The sequence below is a fragment of the Bemisia tabaci genome, chromosome 9 (assembly GCF_918797505.1).
Source record: "Bemisia tabaci chromosome 9, PGI_BMITA_v3".
Taxonomy (NCBI): Eukaryota; Metazoa; Arthropoda; class Insecta; order Hemiptera; family Aleyrodidae; genus Bemisia; species Bemisia tabaci.
Window position 1 is genome coordinate 2,323,078 of NC_092801.1, and position 12,799 is coordinate 2,335,876.

General features: G+C 39.4%; 1 protein-coding gene across 1 annotated transcript; it reads right to left on the reverse strand.

The window, feature by feature from the left end:
• Positions 1 to 7,409: 7,409 nt before the first annotated feature.
• Positions 7,410 to 11,238, reverse strand: LOC140225420 (uncharacterized). Its single transcript, XM_072304316.1, has one exon. It carries the CDS (start codon positions 9,484 to 9,486, stop codon positions 7,570 to 7,572), a length of 1,917 nt encoding a protein of 638 aa, XP_072160417.1. The 5' UTR covers positions 9,487 to 11,238; the 3' UTR covers positions 7,410 to 7,569.
• Between the last annotated feature and the right edge of the window lie 1,561 nt (positions 11,239 to 12,799).

Genomic DNA, 12,799 nt, shown 5'->3' on the forward strand with positions numbered 1-12,799 from the left:
TTTAAATGGAAGCTGATAATAACACAAAGCTCTGAGAAAAATTTTGAGATGAGTATAGGAACGGTTTGTAAATTACGAGGAGAGGCGGGCATTCTGTTCAGCATATCGATACATAAGTATTTTCACACGTAGAATTTAATTTTCACGTCAGGGAGTCGACATATTTTGATTTTTTTTATTTTATACGGAAAATTTATGGTTTTTCGGGATTGAAATTACTTACAATTGTTTCATGAAAAATGAATGCACCCAAAATGACTATAGCATTTTGACTTTCACATACGTGCACTCACTAAATTGATTGGTAAATTCAAAGAGTGGGTACATCGACCTGGTATATCAAGTTTCTGCGATTTTTTACGGCAAATCGGTAGATTTTCGGGATGTGGATTGCTTACTTTCAATTCATGAATGAATAAAGCATGGGCATGGTTGAGCTTCTTTGCATGAAAAGACGTTTAAAATAACAAAATCAAGACATATTTAAGACAATGGACCACTAGACAAGGTACGATTTTAGGCATTCTGATACATGTTTCTTGACCAGAATTTCACGTAAAACACGATTCGCGCAACGAAAATTACCGAAATCAACTCCCAAAATAAGCCCCAAAATACCTTTAAATCGACTTTATCTTCTAGGAGTTCGACAGAATTTTTCCTTTCTTCGCTTAAATTTTTCCGTAGCACTTTTCTTCAAGAATCTGAAAAGATTTTGCTTGAGGCAGATCAAAAAACTTAAATTTGTTCGAATAGCTTTCTAGATTCACAATACACGGTCTCGTGAAGGTGCGTCGTTGACCTTGCAGTGTTGGATCGTGAATTCTCTTGTTGTGCTGCTTGCCTTTTTTGAAATCTCTGTAAATGAAAACTAAAGGGGTTGATATGTGCGAGTTAATGACGCGCCTTATCAACACATTGTGTTGGAGTTCACTGCTTGTTTTTTTCTCTTCTTGTTCCGCCTTTCTTTCATTTTCAAATGAATAGTTAACATTTATTTATCAATTAATAAGACCCCACCCGACACAAGGTCCAACCTTAGTGGGTGGTTTTATTATGTTACTTTTCCTTTATCCGCACTTATTTTAAGAAGCCCTAAAAAAAAATAAAATAAATAAAAGTAATTTCGAACAAGCTTTTCTCTGTGATACGGGTTCTGCAGTATCAATTCTGAAATCTGAACTTCTTCCCGAATTTGTGTTAAAAATGTATGTTGATCATAAGGAGCGTATTCGTCTTGCAAATTTAAGTACTAACGAAGTTTTGACTCTTGAGACAATTTTTTTTATTTGCACGCACATAATGTTACTTTTGAGCATAAATTTCATGTGGTTAGCGGAAATCCTTCGCTTCAAGTCGTAGGTATATTGGGCAAAGATTTCTTTGACAAATTCTATAGTGATTTAATTCTTACAGAAAACAAATGCACAGCAATCTTGAATAAATCTTATGCTAATGTAATCAGAACTAAATTATTAACAGAAAATTTTCAATCGAGCGAGCAGAAATAGGAAGTTTTACCAGTTAATAGTTTTTATCTGCCCAAACACTGAACCAAATAGCATGAAAATAACTGAGCCATTCATTAGTATAAACGCGGCAAAAAGTCGCACCGTACCGCGTTCAACCCGCAACTGAATCTCACTTAACCTCAAATATTGTTTGTTTATTTTTATTGGCGTTTGAGTTTAGCAGAGATTCCTTCTTGGCTTAGAAGGTTAGGGATGACAAAAATCCTGCCGCAGATCATCAGTAAGCAAGAGCGTTTCACCGATGCGTCTCTACTCTCAGCTCTAGTGGAGAAAGAAAGAACTTTATTTGCCTTATGTACTGGCAAATTCGCCATCTCACTACCAATCGGCGGCGTAGCTAGGCGGTAAGGCACTCGTCCCATGACCAGAGCGTTCACGGTTCGCGCCCTCGCGGTGAATATATTTTAACGCCTTGATCATATTTATAAATGCCGCGTAGGGCATCGCAGGGTTATTTTTTCCAAAAAATCTGAGTGAGGATTGCATTTTGATTGAAACGTAATCGAAAAGGGCTCCTCTTGCTTCAGAGAAACTTCTGAATCCAAGGTCCAGGGCAGAGTTAAGAAATTTCATGAAAGATTACAAAAAGAAATTTCATAAGGAAATTTCAAGAAATTTTATGAGGAAATTTCAAGAAGTTTTATGAGGAAATTTAATGAAATTTCTTGTGAAATTTCAAGAATTTCATACGATGAAATTCCTTTAGCAACTCTGGTCCAGGGTCCCTGTATGAGGGTATACAGTAGTATACAGGGGCCGTCCAATAAACTTGTTTTTTCTTGGAGGAAAAAGCAGACTCCAGACAGGAATTAATGTAGCATAGTGTTCAGTTAACATCCTTTAGTATAAATTACGTAAGACCTTTTCCCCATTTTTTAACCCCCATACTTCTCCTTGTGCAGCACCGTAAGGCATCCCTTAACCCCCCCCCCCCCCAAATTACATAAGTCTCGACTAACCCCCCCCCCCCTTTTTCAGTTATCGTAGATCGAAGCATGACGTTTCCCTTTAGAACACAATGAAATTTTTAAGCCACAATTGTTTTATGTGAAACCAAATTTCTGGAGTAAGTTCACAGGCAAGATTCATGATATAATTAGTTTAATAAACAAAAATATGGAGCAAAATTGAAGATTCTTTTGGCCTTGGGAGTAAATAGTTAAAAGTATAAAGTTGACGTGAGGATGAAGTCACTACTCATCATCGTGAGAATGAGTGGAGAAGTGGGAATCAAGAGAAATGATAGGGCATGGTTCGATCGGCCAGCAATCGGTGGTTTCCTGATTTCCTTTATTTCATCTTGAATTTTATTATCAACCTGACGAAATATGGATTTTTGCATTTTCTTGAAATATAGGCTAAAAAGTTGACGTAAGGCTCAGCCGTACCCTCTCCTCCCCCCTCGTAAGGCAACGAAAGGCTGTTATAGACCCCCCCCCCTCCCCATGAGAGCCTTAAGTAATTTATGAACGGCCCCTTATTTAAATTTTTGGTAGTCCTTATGGTCTTTATTACTTAAAATTCCTAATCATATAGATAATAGAAGAGAAATCATGCAGATTTTCCTTTAAAAAAAAAGAGCGTTTAATTTGGTTTGAATTTTAAAGATTCCTGCTTGGCCCGAAAGGCGAGGGTTGACAAAAATCCTGCGGCGCGTGGGGAGTGCAGTGAGTCTGCAGAGAGGAAACATCGATGCTCCCGATTGCGCACCAGACAGTTTGCGATGGAAATTCGGCAGGATTTTTGTCATCCCTGCCTTCCGAGCTCAAGGAAGGAATCTCTGCTGAACAGTCGACTCATTTTTATTGGCCACACTTGGTTGCATGGAATGACATATATGTAATTTGCCGTTTTTGCCACCAGAGCTGGTTGCATGAGATCACATATCGACGGTGTAAGTCGGCAATCACATAACTCGTTTCCGGTGTCTGGAAATCTCCGCCTCCATGTTATTTTTTTAAAGGAGAACAGATTGACGTCACTTCTTGAAGTTTTTGCAGAACTTTCTTTGCACAGAGAAGGAAAAATCACGGCAGTTTAAAAGAATTTCCGCTAAGCAGTTTTCCGTTTAAAAAATAAAGTATGACAGGAAGTCTGCGACGTCGCAAACCGAGTTATGTGATTGCCGACTTACACCGTCGATATGTGTTATTTGATTTTAAATTAATTTATTAAAAGCCCATTTTGCATCTAATATTTTCTGTTGTCACATGAAAAAACTACAACGTGAGGTGCAAATGCACATATTTTTTTCATTGTCATACGACCACTCTAACCAACCTAAATCCTGCGCTAAAAATGCGTTTGCGGAGCCGACCTCCGCTGACCGCGGAATTAAAACACGTTTTTAACTAAATGTAGCAACACTAGAGTGGGCCACGCCATTTATAACCAATAGAATTCAACCTTGGGCTTGCGTAGGTACATTCAGAAACAATTTTGCGCGCGAACAGAATTTTAAAAAATGAAAATACGTTAAATTACATATATGTAGACATATGCAATAGAGGATTTAATGTGAGATAGCAATTTCATTTTAACCCATTCCAGGCTACCTAACAAAACAACAAGGTAGAAGCAGTTCCTCCATGGACCACTAGACAAGGTACGAATTTCAACATTCTGATACTTATTCCTTAACCAAAATTTTACGTTAAACACGATGCGCACAACAAAAATTACCGATATCAACTCCTTACGAAGATATTTAATGATTCTTGATGCGTGAATTCAAACCATCCGCTCATGAAAACTCAATGCTCTACGTGATTCACATCGCGCTCTAAACGTTATCATGACAGTATCTGCGATTTAAAAATGTGGCAACCTCAATTTTGACGCTTTGGCTCAGCTATAGCAAATTTCTCATAATTTGAACAACACATGGTGGGAAATGAACATTGCTCAATTGAGAAGCTTGCTGAAACCGTTGTAGTGGGCGATTTGACTCACGTATAGAGCTTTGAGTTTCTTGTGAGCGGGCAGTTCAAATTCCTCGTACCCAATGTGAAATAAAAACGTTGATATCTTTGTTAGGAGTTAGTTTAAGTGATATCCATTGCGCTAATCGTGTTCTACGTGAAATTCTTGTTGAGAAACATGTATCAGATTGCTTAAATTCGTACCTTGTCTGGTGGTCCATTTCATTTTAACCCATTCCAGGCTACCTAACAAAACAACAAAGTAGAAACAGTCCCTCAATTCAAGGTGTTGTCCAATCGACTTTCGCTCCTGTGCGCTGGAGATGGAGACCCATTCAAAACGCAAGGTCGGCGCGAGTATCGCTTTCGAATTGGAGTAAATCGTGGAGCAACAAAACATAGGTATGCTTTTGACACAATTAGCCTCACTCACTCGGACTTGCTCGGCGATCCGACGTCCGATATCCGACCAGTCACCGCTCCACGCCAGGAGAGGTGTACTTCTCGTCCATTATGACGTCTGTCGGACGTTTCAACAAATAGACACATACAAAGTCTCAAAACGGTTTCATATCATCGGCCGGGTGGAGGAAGTAGAAACGAGCGCTTCAGACATCGTTGCAAGATGCTCGGGTTTTTTATTTTATTTTATTTTGTTTCATTTTTCTTTTTTCATTTTACAAAGCCTACAAAAAGCCACCGAAAGGGGGGCCTTTGAAAACATCTCTCTCGGCGCACACTGGATCGAGTCGATGGGGGAGGTCGGACAAAATTTGAAAACTTTAAAGGCTTATGACTCCGTTTAATGAGAGTTTGAGGTTTTGAAAGTGGTTCCGATGGTTTCCTCGTGTAATTTCCATCGAGAAACACCTCTCAAAATGTAAAATGTGACGAAATGAACATCAAAATTTGGAGTTTTAGTCAAAATTTTCATGTCCGACCTCTCTGATTGACTCGATCCACTGTGCGGCGATGCCGAGGAGTTGAATCAAGTAATTTCGTCTTTAATACTCCCTAGGAACAACATCAGTCAACTTTCAAAAAAATGCCTCCATTTTAAATCCAAGGGAAACAAATAATCAATCATCAAGTAAGAAGTAGGAAAATAAGTCAAAATTTAATGGTAATTCTTTTCTTTAATCACAAGTCAAAGAGTTAAAAATTTTGTATAGAGAGTAAGTTTACCTATGCAATTTCTGCTAAAGTAATATAGATCGAGAAAATCTTAAAAAGCCAAAACTTTTATCTTTTTAACGCGCTTTTGAATTTTAAACAACTTGCAGAACCCCTTACGTTGATCCCTTGTGAGACCTTCAAACATATTTCTTCCTTTTCAAAATGACTATTGATTTGGACATACCGTAGAATTTCTCGGGCATATCTAACCTTAATTTATTTCGAAATTCAAAAATAAGAGACATCTAAAGTGTAAACGCGATCCAACTATTCGCGCAAGATGGATGTCCACATTGCGTATGGGAAATGTATGACGCGATGGCGTGAGTCGTGAACTCGCAATGCTCTGCTTTATGCTACTAGTTTGAAGCACAATCACGGATAAGACAAACCCAAACAAACAAAATATGGAAATAAAGCGAGGGAAAGGATGAGCGGTAACGACGGCGCAGAGATACAACTATTCGTACTTGATGGACGTCCGTGCTGCATCTGAAAAATTGAAGGCGCGATGACGCGAAGCGTGAGCTCTCAATGCTCAACTGTATGCTGTCAATGAGGTGTCGCTCAGATTCGGGAGAAAAGTTAAAAAAGAGGCCCGAATACGTTTTCCCTGTGTTCGGATGTGTTGATACTCGTCCTTTCTTCTTTTTTCAGGTTCTTGTCGGATTCTTTTTTGGGATGTATTTGCAGACCCACGTCCTAAGCTCGTGTAAACCGCAGCGCTGGCTCGGTTCTTTTGGAAATAATGGTGCTTGGTGGCGTCTAGTGGCTTTAATTTTTCATTTTTTCTTTATTTTCAGAAGTCTGTCGGTTACATCCATACCTTCAATTTTGTAGTTTTTACTCTGTACGATTAATAAACGTTGAACCTGAAAATAACGGAAACTTGTGCTACTTTACCAAAATTTTCTGAGCCCCTCTCCACGTAGGGGATGCCCTACCAGGAAATATCACATTACGCCCCTTCAACCAGCCAAGGGTCTACGGGGAACAGTTGGCACAACATCAGTGAAATATTTAAATCTCTTCACAGATCTGTTGACACTCTCCACGACCCACCTCAGTTTCATGCACAGTTTACTTTCGTTTGCAATCCTTTGGTCATATTTTTTCGGAAACCATAAGATGACGTTTCAATCAATAGCAGCTTTTCTTAACAAGTGCTTTCCATTTTTAAAATCGGACGAACGCCTTCCTCAAATTGAGGCAAAATCAGCAGAATCAGAGGGGGAAACTGATACCGATGAACCAGAATTTTAATGTGAGTGATAAAAGGAGATAAAATGATTGTCATTTGCTAAATATTTGTATTTAATTTTAAAGGTTTACTTACTGTTTGGACGATTACTTTAGCAAATGACAGGAAGGAGTGCAAACATGCGAAAAGTTGTAGCCAATTGTCTCTGCAGAGGTGCCGATAGTCTTAGGGCGCCGAACATACAAGGTTCGCGCGCGACAAGTCAACTTTGAAAAGTCATAACTCCAGTCCAAATCGTTTTCCCGGGATGAACTTCTAAAATATATTTCTATTCTCAGATTAACTAACTAACTAACTAACTAACTGTATCACATCGATTCTTTTCAAGAAAGTTTCAATAATCTTACTTTAAATTTTAATAAAAAAAAAAAAAAAAAAAAAAAAAAAAAAAAAACCACTAATGGCACATGGACACATGACCATTGCGTCAGGTGGAGCTCCGCCCCCCCCCCCCCAATAAAGTATTTTAATTATTTGTTTCCCCTTATTTTCATGTCCTTTTTACTCTCTTCCCCTAGCTTTGCTCTTCTTTACCGTATATTTTCTGGCGTCCGAACTTCAATTAGATGGGCTTTTAGGTGACAGGCTACTTGGATTGAATAATCATAATGTCTGGAATAATAATTAAATAATAATTCAAAACAATGGGAATAACATGTTTCACTATTGTGTGTATCAGTCAAAGTAGTTCTATAATAAAGCAGAAACCACTTAAAACCCATCCAATAACGAGCGAGACAAATGCAAGCCTCAGATCAGTCAAATTGAAAGGTCTAGCCTTAATTTTATCTTCCCTCGCTTGATATCTACTGAAATCCAACGCTAAAGATGTTCCAATACCATCGTTGAAAAGGCCCATCTCCACCATATGGAGTAATACATCATTCACAACCTCGTGATAGAACCCATTCCGGGGCATGAAATACATGAGCGGGTAGCTCAAAAGACGCTCGCGTGGGATATGGAATTCGTACTCTTTCTTCGTCGAGAGATCCATGTACATCAAGTCTTGCAGTTCGGTATACTTCGTGGTCATCCTGATGAGAAACGCATTGGATTCCAGCATAGCGTCAACTTCTCTCCTGACTAAATTCTCCTCGTCGAAGCCGATGAATGTTTCATTCAAATCTATGTCATCGTCAATAGAATGTACATAAACCCAATGTCGATCGCATCTAAACTTGAAACCGTCAGTTAGTTTTTGTCTAATCCAGTCGAATTCCGACCCATCGCCAAGAAACTGCGCGTCGATGTCAATGCCGCTAGACTGCACCACCAAGTCGGACTCTTCGATTTCCTTGAATGTGTCGATATCGCTATAGCGCACCCGTGAACTCAACAAACTGAACATTCCACTCTGGAAAAGAGTGATGAGAATCATCATCGAGAAGACGACGATGAGGAAAAATATTTTTCCCACCATCAACTCGACCATTATCAACCGGGGCTGAACGATACCCAGAGCGTATCTGAAGATCGTCATGAGGGTTGGAAATAACTCGTGGCTCTCTTCGACATTCGAACGGGAGAAAATGTTAATATTCGCAATCACGAGAGCGTGATGGATCAGTGCGAGAATGAGGAGAGTCACAATTACGAATATCCAAAGTGCAAGTGAGAAGCAATAGAACGGAACCACCTCCTGAGGCATGAAGCCTTTGCGAGGGAGTCGAAATGTAAGTTTACACGATTCCAACGCCGGAGAGATATCATAATCTCGCAGATTTGCTAGATTACCGAGCCCAGCTCCGATCGCGAGTAAATCCACCCCATACTTCAGCCCGAATTCCAGGTGTTTGCGGTGGGTCGAAGAGTCAAATGAATAAAGTGCATCCTTGTTGAAATTGAAGTCTGCTTTTGGAATCCCCTTTACGTTGCCGTCGCGAGTGTCTTCAAAATACCATGCAACATCAAGGAGAGGTGAAATGGTGGTTGCTGCGCAAATGTCGCTCACCGTCGCGTCGAAGTCGAATGGAGTTAGAAAAACCACGGAGTAGGTGAAAGGTTTACGATTCATCGAGAACCACGAAAAATCGAAAAACTCCTCCTCCCCGCCTCCTCCTACGTATTCGTGTATCTTCTCGAAGAATGGATCATAGCGGTAACACGCCTCCCGCAAACAGATCAAGGTTTTTTGGCCTTTGAATAAGCGCCATATAAATCTGAACGCGAAACTTAGCGAATGAATTGGATCCCCTGCCCGGCGAGAATTTTCCTCCAAGATCTGCGGAACTTGGAAAGTGCTCACCACGTAAAATATCAGATAATTTCTGGAATTCCATACGTTGTTCTGGGACAAACCACGAATTTGATTGAAAAGAGCTTCGGACAAATGCGAGTCCCCTTGCAACTGGATATCGGAAATCGTGATGTTCTCGTCGCAAGGTCTCCTCGGATCCATGATGATCGGTTTAAACTCCGCCTCGAGGTGGACACAGAATTTTGGCAGGTTGAATGCCTCCAGCTTACCGTCTAATGATCGTAAGACCTTTTTTGGGTTTTGGAGTGATGTGGCTGGAATCCCTACTTTTCCAAAATTTTGAGAGCTTAGTATGAGGTTGAGGATGTTGCTGAAATCGTCCAGTATGAAAAGCATGGTTTTTGGCTCGGCTTCGGTAAATTGCGGCCCATGGGTTGAACACCGTTCGCATGAAGGGTTGGTATGAGAGCGATGTGCAGATTGTGAATCAAGGCTGTGGAGTCAAATACGGGGTGAATGGTCGTAACGTGAATAAGCTTATGCTTGGACCTTTCTAAGACCAGCGGACATACCTTGGTTAGGAGAGTGGTGTGATTTTTCAGACCTGGAGTCGATGAATGTAGGCGGAGCGCTGCCTCGCCGCACCAAGAACATAAGACTGTTATAAGGAAATATAACTTGAATTTCAAAGGCGACATTGACGTGGTAACACTTATTTTTTTTTAATTTTTTTTTTTTTTAATGTTTCCGACTGAAAATGGCTTAGTTTTGAGTCGAAACGTAAGGGGTTCTATTAATTGTGTATCTTTAGCCTTGTTTCCCGTTTTTCCTCCTTGTTTTTTCCACTGTTTACGTGGTAACTTGATCCCAATCCTCTTAAGTCCTTGATTAAGTTTCGTCGGAATGAACTTTAATGAAAACGTAAGGACAAATGTCTCACCATGGTATGTGATCGTAAACAGTTGAGTCCCGCTATCCACGATGATCGGGAACAAAGCGACCGTGGATAATACTGCCGTGCTAAGGAAGAACACCGTATGAACCCTCAGGCGTTGCCAAATTTCCTTTGATAAATCTCGAATTTCCTGGTTAACTTATGAATATTTTCCGCCCAACGCTTCAGACAATTTTGTTCGCAATTTCACCTGAAGATTCGGAAAGTCTTAAAAACAAATATTCATAGCTTTTTTTCAAAATAAACATTTTATCCTAGGAACTTTGGCAACTCTCGAATGTTCATATAGCGTTCTTCCTTAGCATGTCAGAATACGAAACTTGACTATTTGGCCAAGAGAAGAGATGGAAAATAGTTTATTTTATAAGAACCCATTGAAACTGTGTCAAATTATGGACAGAAATTTTACCTCTAAGAAGATATTTCGGCAAACATCACTTCTGAAGAAAAAGGAGTCTGCCCCGTAAAAGGCAGCAGTTTTGGCCCAGTCACCGAAAACGTTCAGAAACTCCGTGGGGGAAACGCCACAATTCACATTGTGATAAAAAAAAATTTAAAAAACTTTCCGTTACGCTCCTGTAATCTCTTCAGGCGAGACGCTTTTCGGGGCTCAAAGCCTCATCATCAGTCAGCAGCGAACTCTGATGGTAACACTCGGTGATAAAAAAGTTTTCATTACCACCAGAAAAGTTATTTTATTAGTTTTAGCCAGAAAACTTTGCAGATAACCTGAATCACGGATAATCGAGACAACCGTATTTGCGGAATTGTCCTTTATTTTTTCAATAATTTTCTGAACTTCAATTTACTTAACTTGTCCTGGATCATGAAGCGCGCAGTTTGTTGTACACACTCTATATTTTCCGCTTGAAGTAAACAACTCAGGCCACACGATAGACAAACTTTGAGTGTTATGAAACATTCCTTATAAAATGTACATGTGATACTAAGGAAGTAATTTTAATGAATCAAGCTCAATGTTATCATGTCCCATAGCAAATAAATAAAGTCAGAAAAATAACTTGTCCATCATATTATGTAAATGCACAATACTTTGATAAAAGCCAACCAAGCGCACTGTAATGTTATTCATAATTTTTTTACGCGAGTACCTTGCTAAAAGCAGACCCAGAGCACTGCAATGTTATTTATTATTTTTTTATACGCGAGTACCGATAAGCATGAAAAGCATGAGGTGGAAAGTAAACATCCTATCGAGTGTTTGTTAGAAGTACATTGGGCGTGCAGTGCAGATTCTTTCTGCACCGAAAAAAAATTCTCGGCGTTTTTACCAAGGTCCGTTGGTACCTTTACCATCTCACTCTTTTTACCAATTCTTGGTAATTTTACCAAGACAGACTGGTAAGCTTACCTAAAAACCGATATTTTTACTGTTTTTTCAGGTAGGAATACCTCTTTTATTTGTAATCAATTCCCGGTAACTTTGCCATTTTATCTCGGTAATTCTACCACAGTCGATAAAAAATATTGGCGTTTTTACCAAGGTCCAGTAAAATTACCGAGAAAGTTCAATAATTTTACTGAGATTTCTCGGTAAAATTACCAATTCAATAAATGGTAATTTTACCAAGAAAAAACTGGGATCAAATAGAACCCTGAATTCTTGGTAATTTTACCCTTTTCTTAGTAAATACACCAAGATTTTTTTTTTCAGCGTGTGATGCTTGTAATCAATGCAGTTCATATTCTAAGAGCTCTAAACAGGGTTGTCCAGGTCAGGGAATACCTGGAAACCTCAGGGAATTTTGAAAAGTCTTGGAAATATCGCCAAATCATCCTCATTTGCCTTCTCGAGATTATTTCTACAGCAGACAGTTTCTCAATTGGTTCAAGATATCACAAAATTTGCCCTCCAACAGTAGAATAATGGATTTCACACCTTGGATGAGTGTTCACTCACCTTGTACTTCCCGATTTTTTTTTCTCTGTAAATTTACGATTTTATTTTTGCTCTCTCGCCATTTTTAGGTATTTTTAACCCACTTTCACAAACTCGTACGCACCTAAAAAATAGTATCACAATTCCAACTCTACCCCTGGCTGAATTTGGCGCCTGACTAGTAGTAGCTGTACTAGCCAAAGGTATATGTTTGATCCAATCACACTTTGGGCAGACTCAACCGTACCTCTGACTAGAGTGACTACTCTTATATCTGGCGCCAAAATCAGCAAGGAGTACACTGAGAAAAAGCTATGGTTTATAAACCTATTAGAGGTAAATATGGAACACCTATAATAGTCGTAAATAAACTAATGATTCTCGGTCTGTGAACCATACTAAGGTCTCTGTACCTAATTAAGGTACAGAGACCATAACTAAGGTATATGTGCTATTATTATATGTAGAGGTACTACTATTAGTGGTGTTCCATATTTACCTCTAATAGGTTTATAAACCATAGTTTTTTCTCAGTGTATACTTGACTGATAGTATACTGTAGGATGAATATACTTGCGTATGATACTTTTTTCCTTGCGACCGCGGTCGCTTTCGAAAAACACAAAACTTTTCGAGTTTGGAACAAAGGAACTAACTTTTAGCTAGTACATTTAGTTTGTGGGCTTTCAATATCTCCGCAAGTTTTGGTTTGGTGCGGATTTCATGGACAGCATGCCGGCAACGGTTGGATTCTCTTACGGGGTTATGCTCCAGCACGGCGGCATGAGAGCCGTGTTTCCATTTACCTGTCAAAATATCAAATTTCTCCGCATCAAAACCGCACGCACAATCGA

What these genes read in the sequence shown, in the direction of transcription:
- LOC140225420 (XM_072304316.1), bottom strand. Translation starts at nt 9,486, where the DNA reads ATGCTTTTCATACTGGACGATTTCAGCAACATCCTCAACCTCATACTA.